General features: G+C 38.8%; 1 protein-coding gene across 4 annotated transcripts in view; it reads right to left on the minus strand.

Moving 5' to 3' along the window:
* GNAL (G protein subunit alpha L) overlaps positions 1 to 21348 on the minus strand; it is a 187135-nt gene that overhangs the window by 113898 nt on the left and 51889 nt on the right. The window contains exons 1-4 of one of the 4 annotated variants that reach the window (XM_089517018.1): positions 3972 to 4206; positions 3344 to 3416; positions 2448 to 2502; positions 2166 to 2285 (exon numbers count right to left, since the gene is read on the minus strand). In XM_089517018.1, the coding sequence (XP_089373144.1) occupies positions 2166 to 2285; positions 2448 to 2502; positions 3344 to 3378 (210 nt within the window). In that variant the 5' untranslated portion in view covers positions 3379 to 3416; positions 3972 to 4206. Of the gene's footprint in view, positions 1 to 2165; positions 2286 to 2447; positions 2503 to 3343; positions 3417 to 3533; positions 3552 to 3712; positions 4207 to 21348 lie in introns of those variants that run through there. The other 3 variants (XM_089517017.1, XM_089517019.1, XM_089517016.1) reach the window with 3 other exon arrangements.

Raw genomic sequence — 21348 nt, forward strand, 5'->3', positions numbered from 1 at the left:
GTCTGCCAAAATTATTTTGTTTAAAAGAATATAACACGTTCAGTGCCTTCACTTTTTGCAAAAGGATGCAGTCCAACTCCAAATATGAAACTACAAGATCAACCTTGATTTCCTGGTTTGGCATGCTTCCAGAAAAGAACTAATGTCCATCTTCATTTTTTAAAAAGACATACAGAGAGAACATCAAGAAAGAATTATTTTTATTTTATCATTGCTGAAGATGTCTATTTTTGCTTAATGTATTTCTCAAACCCAGATAAGAAACCAATTAGGCCCTTTTGGGCCTAAATTTCTATAGAAGGAAATTTCATACAAGTGCCTCTCTACTGAGAATTCTTTTCTATGAAAGAAATCCATGTAATTTCATCACACTAAAAAGAGCTATGAAGGCCTTTAGTCCAGATTATTAAAAAGATACAACTAAAGGTTAAGATAATAACCGCTACTAAAATTTATGTGGGTAAAATAACCCCTTAACATTAGAAGCAGTGCAGCAATGCTCTAAATCTTAATTCAGGAAAGTCCCATCAAATTCAGTAGGACTTACTCCCTGCAAAATATAACCAAATCAACATGTATAACTAATTATGTATCAGATTGTATTTTAAGAAGTTCACAATTTATAATAAAATCTGTCAATTTAGAGAAATATCCATTTGTATGTGGGGAGCTTTATGATACACTGAAGCCATATTTTGTTTTTAAAACATTGTAATCTTCAAAATGAGAAATGTATCAGTTCATAATTCTAGAAATATGACGCAAGATACTCATTCTCTGCCTCATCTCTCTCTCCCAAAATAACCCGAAGTGACTCCATTGTAAATCAGTGAAATGGGTACTAATGTGAGGGCAGTGGAAGAGACAGGCAAAAAAAGGTCTTCCCAGTGACTGAAAATAGAGAAACATTGGCCTGTTACAGACAGCCAAAATAAAGCTGCTTCGAGTCACAGTGAAGGTATGGTATTTCAATGATGCATGCATCCTAAGAGTCCAGAAGTCACACCAAAGCCACGCTCCAGACTGGAGCATGGCTTTGGTGTGGCTTCTGGACTTTTAGGATGCATGCATCATTGAAATACCATACCTTCACTGTGACTCGAAGCAGCTTTATTTTGGCTGTCTGTAACAGGCCATTGTTACCTATATATAAGCAAAGAAGTGTTGCATACTCAAATTTACCTTTCAGTAAACAAAATTGGAACATTTAAATTGAAATCAATGCAATCTGCTGAAAATTTCAATCATTATAGATATTATCACATAGGATTTAGTTCAAAAGAGCTACTGGAGTAATTCCCTTGGGATTTCTCTAGACCATTCTATGAAGAACATAGCAATGTACACAAGCAAAAGAACATCTTCATGATATTCAAAAGCCATGGATAATAAAACTCAGATCCCAAGCTAAGATAATGTAAAGACCACAGAAGGAAAATTTTCCATCCCTGTCCCTCATAGCCCACCATACCCAACTCTCTTTCTTCAGTATTGCTTCTGTGCCCCAAGGAGGCTTCTCAAGGGACTGCAATGGAGTAGGAATAGGGAACTTTCCTTCTGTGATCTTTCATAAGTCATCCTGTATCCAGCCTGTCAGTGCAATGCTATATACTCTGAATCAGTGTAAATCCAGTGAGTTTGCAGGGGTTTATTCCCAGATAAGTGATATGGGATCACAGCATAGTTATTTAAATATGGAAGGATGGTTGGCCTAAAATGATTGCCCGCAAATATCTGACCATCGCCTAAACTTGCTGCCATGCAATGCAAACCAAGACAAAAAAAGAGATAAAGAATCTCAAAACTCCATATATCACACCATTTACTCACAATGGTTTCCATCAATATCCTACACCAAAAAACTCTGGCACACCATCATGCCCCTATTGTGAAATAATGCAACACATATTTCCACAACATGTGTAAACCCACAATCGTGAATCTGCAAACAGCTCTTGAATGGTTTCATTATATAATGTTCCTTAAATAGTTGCAAGAACAGAAAAGCAGTACAGATCACATTTCTTCTATACAGTACAATGCCAAAGAAGATAACACAATAAGAAAGTTACACCTTTAAAATGCTCAGTTTTAAAACAAGTCATTCCATACTTTTTGAAAATTGCTAGAAGGTAGAAAACATGAAAAGGACCTTTAAATCTTACCTGGGTATATTCAAAGTCGGAAAGTGGAGCTATACTCTTGATGTAGTCAGCTCGGAATTGGTTTTCTTGGTTGGCCAATGGAACTGGAGGTATTAAAGTGCTCATTGCTGAAACTATAGTCTAAAATAAGAACAACATAGGATCAGGATACAGAACTATTTTACTGTTTACACCAACATAGATTTGTAAGACAGTAATTTGACAGCACATGAAAAACATTCTCTACACAACAAGCCAATAACTAAAAATAGAATTTAAAATAAAAATGAAATGTATTCTTACCACAATTGCATCTTTTACATTTTTCCGAATATCCAGAATTTTCTGTTTCTTCTCTCTATATTATATAAAACACACATAACACAAAATAATTTACTGAAGTTGGTTTAAAATATCATCACAAAATGTTCATCTGCTTTTAAGACTGCAAAACTCAAATTTTAATAGTTATTTACTTCTTAATATTCACATCTCATCTCATAATAAAAAATAACATGTGAGTTTAATTAAAAGAGATTACTTATAGTACTACAACAAGATATATTACTATGATCATATTACTATGTATACATGTGTTTTGGGGGTTCATGTGTAAAGGATTGGAAGTGATCTCTTCACTTGTACTATAAACTGTGCTTAATAACAGACTTTCTAACATATATAACACATACAGCTGTTTCTCTACTGTTTATACTAAAATTTTAAAAAGAGATTTCTGATATAAACAATACAGTCGAAAAACAGTTTGTAATAGACTGCACTCCTGTCAATTTGGTATTTTTATTAACTTGAAAAACTGTATATTTGATATACATGTATTATGCACATCTCTTATCCCAACATGCAAAGAAAATATTTAGTATTTGCTGTTGTAAGTCGCCATGTTGTTCCCACACAAGGGCCTATTAAGCACTGCAGTAGCAACAGTGTAAAATACAGTAGAAGGACCAGATCATGCGGAGTGGTGGTGGTGTATAAATCCATTCTTCTCTTGCTATACATCAGCAATAATTTTTATGCTTTGGGATAGGTAGAGGTAAATGACCAATTACGTACAAACAAACCGTGAGAAAAATTGATCTTCCAGTTCAGGTTAGTGTGTTTTAAATGTATACTGTTCAGGTGTCTTTTTTTTTTTTTTTTTGGCATCCTCCCCCACAAGTAATAATAATTCTTACTCTGAATTAAATCCATTTACATGCAAGATCCTCATTTGCTTGACAATAGTGCTTTTGCCTGACTCACCGGCTCCTGAAATAGAAAAAAAGAAAAGAAAAGAAATTTTTTTGATGTATATATTTGAGAGAAGGGAAAATGGGGAAGACAGGTCAAAAGCATCTTCTTTTTCTGAAAGGCTCATGCACATACCTTGGTCAATCTGTGCATTTTACATACACTGTTTAATAAAACTGGGCTTCATTCTCCCCATCTTATGTTCTCTTATCCATAAATAGCATAGTTCATCTATTATCTGCCAGCCATGGGAAACTGAACTGCACCACTGCACCCTCCTCTCCCTCCCCCACCAAAATGCCGTTCTTCCTTACCCAGCAGAAGCAAACGGTGTGTGGCTTTATAAGCCAGTCGCTCTTTCTGCAACTGCTTCTCTATTTTTTTGTTGGCTTCTCGCTGTGCTTTCTCATCAATACGCTGATCCTCCGTTTTGCTGTTGCCCAAACACCCCATTGCTGTCCCTTAGGGTGGATGTCAGATTGCACTAGTGATGTATAATTCTATTCAGAGAAATAATTTTAACAGATGATATTTATATCCCTGTGATGGTATCCTCTCCTCTTTCTTCCTCACCAGTTGTTCAAATAAAATGGTTTCTGGTCGTTTTCTGATCACAGTTGGTTTCTTTTTCCTCCCCCAAAGAGATGCAAAGAGCTTCCGGAAGAGGTAAGTGTTTTTAAACAAAACAAAAATCTGTACAAAATGCCTAACACACAGTGAAAAGAGAGAAGGGCTCCTCCTGGAAACCAGCCTAATGCTGCCTTCCTCTCCTCAGCACCACCACCACCACCATGCGCACACACACACACAAACACACATACATAGAAACGCATAGATACACACACACTTGCAATCCCTGTATTTCTCTGTAAAGGTCTATTTTTGTCTTTCTAACTCAGCACTGCCTCTTTCTGTGAGACCAGGAAGCAGTCAAAGTACAAACGCTGCAGAAGTGAAGACAGAAAGGGAAGGGAGGAGGGAGGGAGCTGATTCGATGGGCTGTGCTTACTCCTGATATTTTTCCCTACAATAAATCTTTAAATGGGGTACTGTAAAATGAAGCCAAAGAACAAAAGGAAAGAGACCACTTGAGTTGCTACTCTTATATCTATTCCAAATCCCAGTGAATTCCAGAATGACTGGTTCAAAAATGTGAATTTAATATATAGAATCCATTTTGATGCACTATCCTGGAATATGAAAACATACAATGCACAGAGAAAGTTTAGCCTAGCTCCAACTATCATATATTTTCCAATTCTAATGTCCCTAGATAGCCCTTACGGAAATATGAATTCTTCTGTTAGAGCTTACTGTATTCTCTCATGTTTAAGTAGATCACTTCTCTCCAACAGATGAGTGGTGTCAAAGACTAGCATATTCACATGTAAAAAGAAGAATTTTAACAAATTTCAGTAAAAAAAAAGCCCCATTAAGTTAAATAAGTTGATATCCATGTCCAATTAAAAATCTCATCTTGAGGGCCAGGATATAGGAACTGCAGTCTCAATGCCTACTAGTAGCAAAAAACATTACCTGCATCACTACACTGCCAGCATCTTTACTTTACAAACATTAGCAGGTGGATGTGCCCCATGGACATTTCCCATCTTCAAGGAAACCCACCACCTGTTTCCCCATCCCAGATCTCCAAGCTGACTTCTCTGGAGAACAGGAGGGCAGGTGGGAACAGAGTGGAGGGGTGGTGCAAGCTGAACAGAGGGTAGCACAATCTATTTGCAGTGCCTCAATTGTGTTTGCTTCAATATGCACAGTTCAGCAATGCTACTTCATATATTTGTTGTTGTTGTGTGCCTTCAAGTAATTTCCGACTTATGGCAACCCTAAGATTACCCTATCATGGGGTTTACCTGGCAAGGTTTATTCTTGCGATTGCCTTCCCTGAAGCTGAGAGTGTATGACTTGCCCAAGGTTGCGGCATACCAAATTTTCAAGACCACATCAAAATACTGCCAGGAGTGATAAGAAGTATCATTTACCTGCTCTTAATTCATGTCAATAAACCAAGAATCACAAAGGAGCATAAAGCTGCTAGGGCAAGTCATACACTCTCACCTATCCCCATCAGATCCTTTCCTTTTTCACCTATAACCAGTTGGTTTAAAAGGAGTATTAACTGGGCACTAGAATTCTCTTTCTGGACAAGGTGTTTTAGCACTTGGTTGCCAACCAACTCCATGTACTCCTTGATGATACTGATTTTCTAAAATTATTTCTTTTGGGAATCAAACCTCTTTTTGACAGGGAACTTGCTATGTTCATCTTGTAAGACAGGAATGATCATATTGCGTATCTCCAGAGGTTGTTGCTGGAAAAACCATGAGCTATCAGACAGCACTGCGGAAGGAATACAATTTCTCCATCCTATGTAGGATGAATGCCAGGAGAGACACAGAAAGTATGACCTGCTGATTATCCTGGACCTCTCAGCAATATTTTATGAAGATGAATATCCAACAAAATTGAAGAGAGATTATATAAAATGTTTCTGGTTTGTCAAATCTATCACTGTCTGTGAAATCCCTTGTGGTTAATGAAGTGAAAGCAATACCTAGAAACCCATGGGCTGTTAAATGGATGTGAGGGCACATTGCTCAGAATATTCAGTACATTCTCACATGTCTATCTTAGATCAATACACATAGCATCTAATAAGCAAATAACCAAACTAACTTCTGCATCTCCTATACTGATAGGTTGTGATAGTAGAGAAAGGAGATTGTTACCTATAAACATTTTGGTTGCAAACCTTACACCAGGTGTCAGAACATCCCATAAATAGGTCAGATAAAGCCCATCAGGATTCTCTATGCAGCCCAACAAGTCTTTTCTTGCAGGCTCTGTCCCCCTCTCTCAGCAGAGCAGACCAGAGACAAGCTCTTTCCCCACTGTCCCAGAGTCTCCTTCTGTCATAACTGAGACAAAGGAAATGATGTATCTCTGGTCTGTGACAGACTGGAGAGAAGTCCTTTCCTCTATCTATCCCATGTTGAGAAAGGGGAAAAGCTTAATTGTTTTGCTTCCTTCCCACAGCTAATCTGCATGAAAATGTGGAAGGGGAGATACATGCCAGTAACAGGTCTTCTCACTTTGGAAGACAGTCCTACCCATGCTAGCCTGCTTCTACATCCTGGCCTGGGCCAGCCTGGATAGTTGTCCATCCCTGGCTAAGCAATCCTCATGCACATTCAAACTGAAAACAAAAGAACATGTAAAACCCTCTAACTTTTATTCTGTATTGTGAGGGTGAGTTAAACTGAGTGAGAGGAAATGTCAACAGAATAAATCTGACACAGATATGAGAGGGCCAATTAATAATAAATAATAATAATAAAAATTTTATTTCTATACCGCCCTTCTATATAATCAGGGCGGTGTACAACATTATAAAACATACATACAATAACATGAGTATACAGTTAAAATTAAAATACATTAATACAACAAGAGTTAAAACAATCTAACCAGCTTGCCACTGCTGACATGGGGGGGGGGGGGGGGAAGAACTAATTGGGGCATGTGTCAGGGAATGCTGACCTAAACAGGAAAGTTTTAAGCCCCTTTTTGAACTGGGCCAGGGAGGTGGCCGAGCGGAGCTCAATGGGCAGAGAATTCCAGAGGGTCGGGGCGGAGATGGTGAAGGCTCTCCTAGATGTAGAGGCAAGCCTGGCCCCTGGGACCCTCAATAACTGCTGCCCAGATGTTCTGAGAGAGCGGGGCGGATTGTATGGGGAGAGGCGGTCCTCAAGGTATCCTGGGCCCAAGCCATTTAGGGCTTTATAGGTGATAACCAGCACCTTGTATTGCGCCCGGAAACGAATAGGCAGCCAGTGCAGGTCTTTGAGCACTGGTGTTATGTGGCTGGCTCTGGATATGCCAGTGACCAGCCTGGCTGCCATATTTTGCACTAATTGTAGCTTCCGGGTATGGTACAAGGGCTGCCCCATGTAGAGCGCATTGCAGAAGTCCAAGCGAGAGGTTACCAGAGCGTGTACTACCGTTTCAAGGTGCCTCCGGTCCAGGAAGGGATGCAGCTGGTGAATCAGCTGAAGCTGATGACAGGTGCTCCTGACCGTCGCGTCCACCTGAGCTGTAAGGTGGAGAGAGGAGTCAAGGAGCACCCCCAGACTGTAACTTGCTGTAACTTGTAACCTGTACTCAGGACAAGAGGCTACAATCAAGACTGAACATAGAAAAACAGAATGGTTTCCAGTTAGCAGGGGCGGGGGTCTGGAAAGGATACACTTTCACCCTGTCTTTCAAATTTGTATGCTGAACATATCATACATAAAGCAGGATTTGCCTTGGAGAAAGGAGGTGTGAGAATTAGAGGAACATCAACAATTTAAGATATGCAGATGACACCACAGTACTAGCCAAAAATAGCAAAGACTTGGAGTAAATACTGAAAAGAGTCAAGCAAGAAAGTGCAAAGGCAGGTTTACAGTTGAACATCAAGAAAGCAAAAATACAGTTGTCCCTCCATATTCGCTAGGGTTAGGGGAACAAGACCCCCGTGAATATGGAAAAACCGCAAATAACAAAAACTCTGTTTTTACCTGAGAGGACACCTCTCTAAGAATCTCTAGGTCCTCCAGGGCAACTCTGTGGTCAATGTCCAACATACACTGACCATAGAATGGCACTGGAGTAGCTACAAATGGTCTTTCAGTGCAACTTTTAGTTAAAGTTGACCACAGAGTTACACTGGAGGGCCTAGACAGTCCTAGAGAGAACATATTAATGAAATCCGTGAATAATCAAATCCGCAAATATCAAAGCCGCAAATATGGAGGGATGACTGTAATGACCACAAGTGACTGAGGTAATTTTAAAGGAGACGATGAAGACACTGAAATGGTTCAAGATTTTCCAAACACTGGTTCACTCATTAATCAGAATGGAGATTGCAGTCAAGAAATCAGAAGGAGACTAGTATTAGGATGGATCTAATTAGAGAAATGTCTTACTTTAGCTCAAATTGTTGAAAGGAAGGTTCCTAACAACACCCTCACAAGACCGTGTCCTGTAGTGTATACCAGAGGTCCACAATAATCCCTTGAGAGACGACGCTGAGACAAACTGCTCCAATTAAGTCTAAATATTTATTAAAAAGAGAACAAACACACAGCAAAGGACATACGCATCACTGAAAGTAAAGGAGGGAAATTCGGGAGAGAGTTGAGAGAGGCAAATCTACGGGAAATACTTATTTCCGAAGGCTGCTCCGGGAGTGCGATGTGGATATAGATGATGGAAGACATGGCCGCTGAAAGGTGGGGGGAAATGGCCGAGGGAGCTAAAATCAGAGTCCGGTCTGACTTGGAGCCAGGTTTTTTTTTCTGACCATAGCACACCAAGATGAGCTGATGTAAGGGTTATATAGGAAATCTATCATCGCCTCTAGCGATGAGTATAATGGCTTAGCTGCAGCTGAGACAAAGGGTGTAAAGACCTGGGCTTTTGTTAAGCCAAGGTGAAGAATAGTTTAGCCAATGCACTTGAATCTGAACACAATTGAGGAAGGCAAACAGATGAATGGGCGGCCATTGATTTAATGGGCCAGTAGGTGTGAGGCTGAAAACAAACAGACAGTATTGTGTTGGTTTTGGAGGTGATGGATTTTCTTGTCTAGCAACTCCCAAACTTCCTGTAAGGAATTTCTAGTTATGCTCTCTAGGGGACCTACCCCCTCTTTTGCAAGTTGCCTACATGACTTCTTTGCTTGAGAGAAATGGCAGTGTCCCTAGAAGGTCAGCTTGGGGTCAAAGTGAATTCCACCCCCCACAAATTTAATAAATCTATATGCTCTAGCACTAGGACTTGGAAGAGCACCTATGAACGAACTAGACAAGATCTTGAAGTGTAAAGATACATCATTGAATACCAAAGATAGGATGGTCATGTCATCTTATTCCCCATTTCTATGTATGGTTGTGAAAGCTGATCAAGGAAGAAAGCTGAAGGGAAGAAAATAAACTCATTTGAGATGTAGTGCTGAAGTTCTATGGATACCATGGACCTCTAAAAAGACAAATATATGGGTCCTAGAGAAAACCAGGCCTGAACTCTCCCTAGAAGCCAAGATGACTAAACTGAAGCTGTAATACTTTGGTCATATCATTAGAAGACATACTCATCAGAAAAGATGATAGTGCTAGGTAAAGTGGAGGGCAGTAGGAAAATCACATTGCATATGAAAAGAATCAATCAAGGAAGTCACCACCCTCAGTCTGCAAGACCTGAGCAGGGCTGTTGACTGTAGGGTGATTTGGAGGTCTCTCATTTATAGGGTGCCATAAGTCAAAATCAACTTAATGGCAGTTAACGATATTAATAAAGAGTGCCACACACAGGGATTTGTTTAATGGATTTGGCATACAGTGTGCCCATGCCACCTGCGGTTTGAGCTTCCGTGGACGGCAACCTCCAGCTTTTTCAATGGCTGTGCGTGCATGCAGTGGTATGAGCAGGCGTGCACACCCATTGAAAAGAACGAGACTTAAGGTCCTACGTTTTTTGCTATCTGTAGGGGGAGGGATGGATTCCCTGAGGATAGCAAGGGACAACTGGACATCTTATAATCAGAGCTGGGCAGCAGTCTTCAGCAAGATGGGCATTAGGACTGAAGGGCCACTAGAATGTGAGGTCAAGCAAGGAGGCAGAAGGACCAGAGGACAAACCAGTAGGCAGGGCTAAAGAGCAGTCATGATCAGATAGAAAATTTGGAGGCAGGACTGAAGAGCATGATCAGTCATAAAGATATGCAAGAGCTCATGGTGAGGCTGTTGTGCAAGCAAAACATCTCTGAAGCAGGAAACCTTCTTCTTCATCCAGGTAAAGCCATCAACCAGCTTTAGCAGGAGGAATCAATTCAGAGACAGAAGGTTCTTCCCTGAGAGGCTGAATCATTGTTATGACACACAGTGGCCAGCAGTTCCTGATACTTCACTGAAAGGCTGCAGTTATGCAGCTTATCACCTGGAGCAATGAGTAACAATTTCTGACAAATGGTTATCTATCTTAAAAGGGATACACAAATGCAGAAATACAAACAGAGTTCCAAACTTGAACAAAACTTTTTCATAACATGAAGAAGTATTGAAGCAGCAGGACACAATTTGGCTCACAAACAAAGAGAAAACTAAATTTTACCATACTCCCCCCTCCATGAATATACAGCGCACCTGCGTCGTACATGGGCTCGCCATACACAGACTTGTGGTCGCATGGACAGCGAGTCCTAATAAGGTGAATGAATGACATTTGAGCACACACAGGTTTTACTTTACACTGGGGGGTGGGGTGGGGGTGGAACAGATCCCCACGTAAGGTGAGGACACACTGTAATGTAACATGAGAATTACAGTGGATTCTCAAATAACATAAAGTTAAGATCTTTACTTTGGGATATTTTAATTAGTAAATCAGATGCCAGATAAAACTTTTCCAGCGTCTAAGGATGGAGGAGAAGCAAAAATAATAGGTGACATAAATAGTGCCAGAACCCTGAAAGCAACTGCTCAGTGGCTTCTGCACAGGGACAAAGAGAACTACTGTAATAGTCAGTGAAGAGAAATAAAAGATGATGACAAAAAGGAAGAACAAGAAACCTCTTTCACATGACCAAGAAGTAAAAGGGAAATTCAAACCAAGAATGGGGATGCTATGCAACCAGCAGGAAAACATATTACGTGACAAAGTACAAATAAAATTATGACTGAAACAATACACAGAAGACCTATATAAAAGAGATGAAAGGATGACAGATTAATTCAAGGAAGACATATCTAAAAATGAACCTATAATTTTATAATGTGAAGTGGAAGCTGAAGTCACAGCACTTTGGAGAAATAAATAACCAGGAACCAATTTAGCTGTTACAAGCTATAGAGACAGACTCTATTCTAGTTCTAACTAATATCTGTCAAAAATATGGAAAACTAAACAATGGCCCAGAGACAGGAAACAGTTTATATTTTAATTCCCCAAAAGGAGATACCAGGGATTATAGTAACCACAACACTATTGCTGTAATTTTCCATGCAAGCAAGATGATGTTAAAAATTCTTCAACAAAGACTTTTACCATATATGGAGCAAGAAATATCAGATGTCCTAGCTGGGTTCAGGAAAGGAAGATGCACTAGTGATCATATTACAGATATATTGGATAATGGAGTGCACCAAAGAATTTCAGAAGAAAATCAGACTGTGCTGTATTGATTAAAGCAAAACCTTTGATTGTATAGATAATGAAAAGCTATGGATCACTCTTAAAGAAATGGGTGTGCCACATCAGTTTATTGTCCTGATGTCTAACTTGTTCTCAGAACAAGAGGCTACTGTTAGGACAGAATACAGACAAACAGATTGGTTTCCAATTGGTAGTGGGGGCAGCCAAGGCTGCATTTATCACCCTATCTGTTAGCCTGGAGAAGGTTAAGGGGTGATATGACACAGCCCTATTTAAATACTTGAAGGGATGTCATATTGAAGAGGGATCTAACTTGTTTTTTGCTGCTCCAGAGACTAGGACCCAGAGCAATAGATACAAGCTACAGGGAAAGAGATTCCACCTCAACATTAGGAGGAACCTCCTGACATTAAGGGCTGTTCAACAGTGGAACAAACTTCCTTGGAGTGTAGTGGAGTCTCCTTCCTTAGAGGTCTTTAAACAAAGGCTGGATGGCCATCTGTCTGGGATGTTTTGATTTAGATTTCCTGCATGGCAGGGGGTTGGACTGGATGGCCCTTGTGGTCTCTTTCAACTCTATGATTCTATGAAACTTGTGCACTGAACATATCATATGTAAAGCAGGATTAGACTCCGAGGAAAGAGGTGTGAAAACTGGAGGAAAGAACATTAATTTAAGATATGCAGATGACACCACAGTACTAGCAGAAAATAACACGTATTTGGGAAGATTCCTGAAACAAACAAGGAATAAAGTGCAAAGACAGGTTTACAGCTGAACATAAAGAAAACAAAAATAATGACCACATATTATTTACATAACTTTAAAGCAGATGATGATGACATTGATACACTGATATTGATTTAATGGCAGTTAACAACAGCAAGGTGGATCATGAAGACATGAAATAGTCCATATCTTAAGACTGTCCATTTCTTAATTCTGTCATTAATCAGAATGTAGACTACAGTCAAGAAATCAAAAGAACAGGACTTGGCAGGTTAGCCATGAAGGAACTAGACAAAATTTAATGAAGTTTGAAGACATATAATTAAATATTAAAGTAAGGACTATCCATGTTAATGGGAAATATTTCCTTCTTCTATGTATGGTTGTGAAAGCTGGTCAGTGAAGATAGCTGATAGGAAGAAAATGAACTCATTTGACCTGTGGTGCTGGAGAAGAGTTCTATGTATACTGTTGACTGCTAAAAAGACAAATGAATTGGTCCCTACAAGAAATCAAGTCTGAACTCTCCCTAGAAGCCAAGATGACTAAACTGAGATTCATACTTTGTATATATCACGAGAAGACATTAATGCTTGGTAAGGTAGAAAGAATGCTCTCAAAGAAATGGGGGTACACTACATTTGATTGTCCTGATGTGTAACCTGTACTCAGAACAAGAGGCTGCTGTCAGAACTGAGTACACTGAAACTGAATGGTTTCCAACTGGAAAAGTGGTCAGGCAAGGCTGCATACTATCACCCTATTTATTCAACCTGTATGCAGAAAATACTATACTCAGAGCAGACTTTGAGACAGGAGGAGTAAGGATCACAGCTAAGCATATTAACAATCTAGGATATGCAGACGATACAATAATATTAGCAGAATCCAACAACTACTTGGAACAATTATTGAAGAGGGGTCAAGGAGGAAAGTACAAATGGAGGCTTGATGTTCAATATTAAGAAAACAAATATAATGACCATGGAAGATCTACAAAGGAATATCTGGAGTGGGGTGCTTCTTTGGGAAGACTGGTTGAAGCTGGAAAATGGAGTCCAGGCTTCCACCTATCCCATGAACATCAGATACTACAATATTCCTTCTGATCTGTTTTGCCTGGCATTCTACAGAAGCATTGCTGTATTTTACCAGACTGGAATACAGGTATTGAAATATTAAGACTGCCTCACTCCACCCACCATCATCCCAGAGCCTCAAAAGGCAAAAGAGGACTCAGCAGGAGGTTGATTGTTTTGATTGTTTGACTAATGGTTTTAATTATTTATTTTAGTTTTTGTCATTGTTATATTTGGAGTTTTTGTTGTATATTTGAAGGGGGAGGGGGAATTATGTGTATTGTGTTATATTGTATTAGAGTTGCATTGTATTGTATTATTGTATTGCATTCCTTTAGAGTTGCATTTGCTATTATTATATAATTTCTTTTTACTTGTTTTGCTCTGTTGATATGCATTTTGCTTTGTTAATTTTACTGTTGCTATAATTACTATGTATTTTTGTTATTTATTGCTATTGTTAATTGCTCTTATTTTATTGTTAAATGCATTGCTATGTTACATTTGTTTTTTAATTCATGTTTATTGTTATTGCCTTGTATTATCCCCTCTGTTGTAAGCCGCCCAGATTCCCAGTGATCGGGCGGCATAGAAATAAGTATTATTATTATTATTATTATTATTATTTACAAGAATTCATCACAGATAATGAGAAAATTGAAATCGTCAAAGAGTTCCCATACCTTGGATGAAACATTAATCATTGCAGGGACTGCACTCAAGAAATTATAAAGCTAGAATTAGGAAGGACAGCTATGAAAGAAATGGACAAGATTCTAAACAGTAAAGATCTAATTGTGGCTTTTGCGACAACCACCAAAAGCTATTGTTGAATATTTTGTACAATACCTATCACTGGTCTCGTTTTTCCTGTGCCTCAGTTAAGTCTCTTCTGTTGATACCTGGTCATGATGCTTTTTTGAATCATGCTACCAATTTTATTTTTCTAATATTTTTCCTATAATAGTTTATCATGGTAGTTTCTTCTCTAGCTTTGGAATATTTTTCATTGAGTTTTCCTGCTGAAAAAGTCAACAAATTATTTCTCCATCGTACCCCAACTAGGAGTCTCAGTTCTTCAATTCATTCACTATAGTTCTTCTTGTTTTTGTGGCCTCTCTTTTGGAAAGGAGCAAATGAATTGGTTGATTGCATCTCCTGTAAACCAGTCTTCTTTTTCTTCATGTCTGCCATCATCAAGTCAAAAAAATATTTATTTATGTACTTAAAGAAAGTTTATCCTCCTTTTCAGTTGAAAAAATATTTCAGAGTGACTTAAAAAAATAGCAAAAAACACAATTAACAACCCAAAACACAGCAATACCCCAAATCCACAAAACAGTGATATCTTGACTGGGCCAACCAAAAATGTACAACATTCATCATACAAGCTTTCGAAGCTCCACTGGCTTCTACATCAGGCAAAGGTGATAAAAATCATATAGAAGGGGGGAAATGGCAATGTTAGAGTCACAAATCTACATTTTGTCTAGATGTTATTTTTATTTTTGTCAGTTAAGATGGTTTGCAGGGACACCAATGCAGGCAGAGGCCACTCCCATCTTTGGCCATGTGAGCACTGAGATGCAAAGAGTCATAAAATCTAGACAATAAAATTTTAACTCTAATAGCAACAGAAAAGGTAACTTCTTTTGCGATCTAGGCTGTTTCTGTTATGAGTGGGGATACCTGACCCTTTCTTAGGCAGAGAAAATTGCATTTCTCAAGAAGCCTTTGTATTGTTACACCTGGAAAAACCTTTAGGTTCATTCTAGGTAAAAACTGCCAAATACAGTCCCAAGGAAAAGTTTTACCTTTGTTGGAATAGAAATCTTAAACAGTGAAGTCTCAGTCCTTTGGGGCTCCCTCTTCTTTAGTATTCCCCCACTGGGGCTAAAATATGGTATTCTCAACTCCAGAAAACATCCAGGAGTAGCTGTGTTGGCCATACAACAAAATACAATAACATCCAAAATCCACAAAACAGAATATCTTTATTGGGCCAACTGAAAATGCACAAAATACATCATGCAAGCTTTTGATTTGAGAATAACAATCCAGATAGCTTTTGATGATCTACAGCAACTCCTCAGCATTCTCTTCTGCAGTTCTCAGCATCCTTTTCTGCCTTTGATCTCTTCTTAGGGGTCTTCTCCAATGCCTCCTCTCTCACAGAAAAAGTGAAAGTTAATTTTGTTCCGATAGCTGATTCCTCCAAAACAACTTTCCTTAGCTCACTTGTGTACTTTCTCTCTTCCCAAGATTGTCTACTTTTTCAGGGCTTCAACTGAAATCATCCACTCTGATCACTTTTATATTCCTCTACCTTTCTACTCTGCCTTTGCAAATGTCTTCCTCGGCCCTTTTCTCATCACCTTATTTCACTGCTCTACCATTCTTGCATAACATTCTTCACACTTCTTAATCATATTCTCTCCCAGATTGTGGTTGTCATCTGCCTTTATTTTCCCTCAACCACATGACCAATATCTCCTTCTCTAGTTCTTTCCTTTCTATATTTAAAGATGCCATTCTAAAAGTCCCTGGGCTTTCCCCTCTGCTCTATTGTCTCTTTGGCCTTGCTTCTGATTCTTCTCAATTTATCACTCTCTTACTTTCAGCACTCCATTGAAAATACCTTCGTCAAAATCTGCCCTACGTCTCTATGATTATCCTGCTACCTACTCAGTCACTTTCCCAATGTTTCCATAACAGGAAGTTCTACCTTTGCTTTCTCTCTGTTTCCTTAGCTCCTTTGGGGCTCTGGATCCAGCACAGTGATATTTGTATTTGCTTACTACACATTATGCAGGGGGGGGGGGGGTAACCCAATTATGTCCCATGGCTTTCTTCCTCTGAATACTGATGGCACCTATTGTAGCTCTACTCAGAATCTTCTCTTCCACTCAGTCCTAGCAGACAAGATGTGTCTTGTCTTCAATGGATACATTTTCCTTTTCACACTATCATTAAGATTCAGTTATTTAATTTCAAATTTATTAATACTTTCTTTTCTAGCTATTTTAAAAGTTTTTTGTATGTTTCCCTATGTTGCTTGCATTCCACAGCTTGCTTGTTAAGCCTTCCTCTACGTCTTTATAGTTTTTTAATTATTCTTTATTTATGACACTTTTACCAGTTGATATTTATTTAACTGATTTCCTCCTCCTCTGCTTTAAAAAGACATTAAGGCTATAATCAATCCTATGTGCCCTTCTATCACAGAGTGAATACTTTTGGTGTTCTGACTTCTGTTTTTTTTTTTTTTAAAGTTTTTGAATCTTCTCCTTTTGTTTTAAAAATTATTTTTAAGTTCTGCTTGGCAGCATACATATAATAAATAATATATGTAGTAAATAGTATTATAAATAATAGTCAGACTGTGGATAGAACAAACCATCTAACCAATTTCTTAATATGATTTTGCTCAATGATGGGGACAAGAATCTACCCCACAGATTGGTGAGTATGGGCAGAGGTTCCTCTTCCCTGATTTAGATTATGTGAACCTATCCGAATAATGTAAATAAGAAAACAATGGCAAGTTTCTTTTATCCAAACTACAGAGGGAAAATGACATCACAAATCTTGAATATGAAAGTTTTTAAAACTGTACATTTTGCTAAAGAGATTTCATCTTGTTCTTAAAGTATAATGACCTCTCAGTGTCCAATAAAAATGTCATCAGAAGCAGCTATGTTCACCCCTGACAATGCTGTCAGTTTATAGTATTTGGGGGACAAAACTACCTATTATTTTATGTTCAGAACTATGCATATGGCTATATTCTAATCTCTTCTACATTAACCCAGGTGTCCCTCATGGCAATTTACATCTCATGTCTTTCCCTTTCTCACATATACAACATTTAATCCTCTTCCCTATTTTAAGTGTTTTTCGTATAAACAATAATGATAGTACTGGTACTTGTTTTCTGTACATTTTTTTTTGTAATTTCCTTCAGTGATAAACCAGAGTCTGTTACATCCATATGCAATACTACCCTGTGATACTTTACAATTTTGTAGTTCATCTCTAAGCAAGCTACAAAAATGATAGGAAACAATTTTATCATTCCACCAAGACGTTAAAAATGGATGATGTGTTATAATGAAGGAGGAACTTTTATAGCCCTGACTAACTCTATGTACAACTGATTCCAAAATTTGTCTTAAAATTCCCCTGATGAGCTTACAAAAGTTCCATGAGCTCAGGAAATGAAAGTACTGTAATTGACAAACTGTCACCATTTGGGATAATGTTACAACTCTGGTCCTTTTTGCAACCAAATGTAGCTACTTTATGGGCCTTCCTGGTTGCAAGAACCATCACAAGTGCTGTGAAGAAATAAAAAAAGCTTCAAAATGCTTGGATAAACAAATTATTATTGAAAGATTAGGAATAATACAAATATTTTTCAAAGAAAAATTGTGCTGGTAGAATAGGTCAATCTACTGTAGTTTTCCTTCTGTGGCAGTTTTATTTTCAGTACCTTTTCTAAATACAGGCATAACTTATGTTAACAAATCCTCAACAAAGAAGCTCCTTTTTACAAAGTCTTTTTACAGGAACCCTGGCAAGTCCCCTCTTCACTTGTCTTCTGTGAAGGCTGGCTGGAGAAAGACTGACCTTCGGGGTTGGGTTGTGGCACTGTCTGTGCAGTAAACAGTGCAATAAAGTGTGACCTTAGCAAAAATTGGATTCTATTCTAGGGCAGCATCTGAACTTCAGAAACAACCCAGTTTGACACCACTTTAGCTTCCATGGCTCAATGCTATGAAATTCTGGAAATTGTAGTTCTGTGAGGCATTTAGCCTTCTCTGTCAGAGCTCTGGTACCACAACAAGCTACAATTCCCAGGATTCCATAGCACTGAGATGTGACAGTTAAAGTGGTGTCAAACTGGATTATTCCTGTAGAGCAGATGCAACCTAGGTGACCCTACTGTAGGGGTGTATGATGACATACAACAGGCACGGTGAACATCTGCCTCCAGAATCACTTATTATTTATTATTCCTTTATTTATTTCTAGGATTTATATCCCACCTTTCTCCCACAATGGGATACTAAGCAAGTGTGAAAAGGAAAACAGAAAGAAACAGGGAAAACAGATTAGACTGCCTTCAACATGACACTCTTGTATGTTAAAAATGCAAAGTTCTATACGTTTCACTACCAAAATGGAAATCATAAGAAAAGTGGAGGGTGTTGAAAGAAAAAAATCATCTTGGGATATATTTTGGAAGAAGCTTTCAAGTGGTCTATAGGAGATTCAAAATATTTTTGTTTACTTATGTAAGGCTTTCCTGAGCTGGTTGTTTCATCTGTCACGCACATATTGATAGTTTTGAATGAAAAGTTTGCTGAAACATGTTGAATTGCTCTTCTTTTTTGTGGTGTAGGAACCTATCCCCATCCATGTTATTTCTACCTCTGGTTCAGTTTGTAGTAAAGAAGTAAGGTCCACGAACACATCTACTTCATTAACTGACAAATACCTGTAGATCCAACATGGATTTTTTTCTTTCATAACAGTTGCACACAAGGTCAACATTTCACTGAACTATTTTTTATTCATTATTTTGTATCCCGCTTCTCCAAACCCTCCCTAACCCTCCCTTCCACAATAAAATACAATTAAATTATTAGACTACCCATCAAAATTCCAAGATCTCTATCAATGCCAGCTCAGATCCCATCAGAGAGTAGTTAGGAAATTTTTATCCCAATGCACATCAGAAGTGGAACTGCCATGACTGTGGAGGCTTGGGCAATATGTTCTTTGGGCACCCACTTCTCAGGCCTACAACCTCCACTGGTCTTGCACATATCCATCTATGTCTGTCCTCCCCCCCCCCCCTCTTTCCATCTCACCACTCTTCTGGCTCTTTCATTTACTTGCACACGCTCTCATGTGCCTCAATTCTTTCTATGCAACTCCCTCCAGCAGCATTCTCTCTCTTCCATGCCCTATTTTTTTCTGACACATAAATGGCTAAATGCAAAGAGATGAGAGCACCACAGTGTGCAGAGGAGAAGGGTCATAGCAGAGATGGTGGTACGGAAAGAATGGAAACGACGCAGTAAAGATAGGCAGCATTCAGAGCGAGTGATTCAAATGGTATGAGGATGAAGAGAGTGAGAGTGAGCAGAGAGGGTGTTCTGAGTTAATGAGAAAACAATGGGTTAGAACTGTAATAAAAAATTGTCATTAACTTAGAAATGTTGTCATCTTGCAATCAAAACATGATTTAATTCTTATACCCCTGTAGAACATAGTATGCTAATAGAAATTTCTGAGAGACCACATTTCCTCATGGATGAGGAGTCTGGTTCCTCTATATGAAGCAGGGACAAGAAACCAAGAGCTGTGGGATAACCGGCTACGGTATAACTTGCAGCATGTTTCCACACTGTCTAGCCCAGATGAGAAAGGCCACTTGCACAATTTTGGATGGAGATGCCATGAGTACCTTTTACTTTTGTTATGCAATATCAACATTTCCCAACAGAGACTGGTGGGACTGTTCCTGGTTGCTCAGTAAATGTCCTAAATTTCATGTGAAAGTTAAGTGTGGTGGGGAAGTAGTGAAAAGGGGAAGGCAGAAAGAAAGTGAGATAAATGTGTAGCCTCAGCAACCACTAACATATGGCCATAGACAGGTTACCCCTGAGGGAAGGTGATCCCTGAAAGAATAAAAGGCTCCCACCTGATATAAAGATGCATAGGGATATCTCCAAGTTCAGCAAGAAAGCTCTTAAACATTTAAATCAAGGCAAATCTAGCTTTTAAGTTTAGTTATTCTGAACTTTGTATAGGTTCAATCACTGCCTGGGGCGTTATCAAGCAATTCATGAAACATGTCTCTCTTATGCCCTCTTCCCACGCTCTCCAATTCTCCAGTGGAAGCCATGTATGCCCAGAACTTCTAATCCTAAGAGTTGTGTACAAAAATCTTCACACACAGTATGTTTGGCTCTTCGATCAGCAACAAGCTCCTCTCAGTTTCTGCTACATCAGGATTTGCTACTACAGTATTTACCTCTCATCAACAAGGCCTAAAGACATTTATCATTATTGCTCTTTCCCTGGATCAAGCCTCTTTTCCCTCTCTTCCCTAAACAGGCCTCACATCAGATTGGCCTTATCAAAATGTTAAATATAATGATCTATAACTTTCACTGAAGGAATTAAAGTAATGGCTACTTTCAACACAATCACACTTATTTTCAAGAGAACAAACATAATAAACTCCTTAATGTACTTTTCATACTTAAACATTGCAAGCATTTTGTACTCTGATACTTATAGCAGAGTACCTAAAATAAAATAAATTATGAAATATAAAATGATAGTATGTTAAATGGTCCTTGTAAAACTAATTTTAAAGCACCTTCTAGTTCTCCTTAAGATATTGCATCCAGGTTATTTTCTAAAAAATGGGTTTTCTGTTAAGTTAAATAGTAAAGTTCAAATGGTTCATTATCTGTACATAGTCTTCATTATGGTTCAGCCAACTATGAATAGCTGTTCATTTTTTTCACTGCCCACACATTTGACCTAACTGGGCTGATAGGAATAATACACATCTAATTCTCCAACATGTTTAACACAGGTGAATGTTTGACTCGGCACTTTTTGCCAGCAAAAGTCTAGGGCGGGTAACACACCGCCATTTAGTATGTAATGAATATGTACTAGGGTTAGGAAGGGGCGGTGCTTCCGCACCCCCCTAACCCTAGTACGTATTCTGTACGTACAATATGGCGGTGGCCGTTCCACACGGCCGCCGCCATATTTACGTATCGGACGCTGTGCGTCCGCACGTGTCGCGGCGTCTATGACGTCGCGAGTCCGCCCCTGGTGCCTCGCGACATCATAGAGGCGCTGCTTAAAGAAGCTCCATTTTGGAGCTTCTTTT

Source organism: Sceloporus occidentalis, unplaced genomic scaffold (genome assembly GCF_023333645.1).
Source record: "Sceloporus occidentalis isolate IW3139 unplaced genomic scaffold, rSceOcc1.0.p SCAF_3, whole genome shotgun sequence".
Lineage (NCBI taxonomy): Eukaryota > Metazoa > Chordata > Lepidosauria > Squamata > Phrynosomatidae > Sceloporus > Sceloporus occidentalis.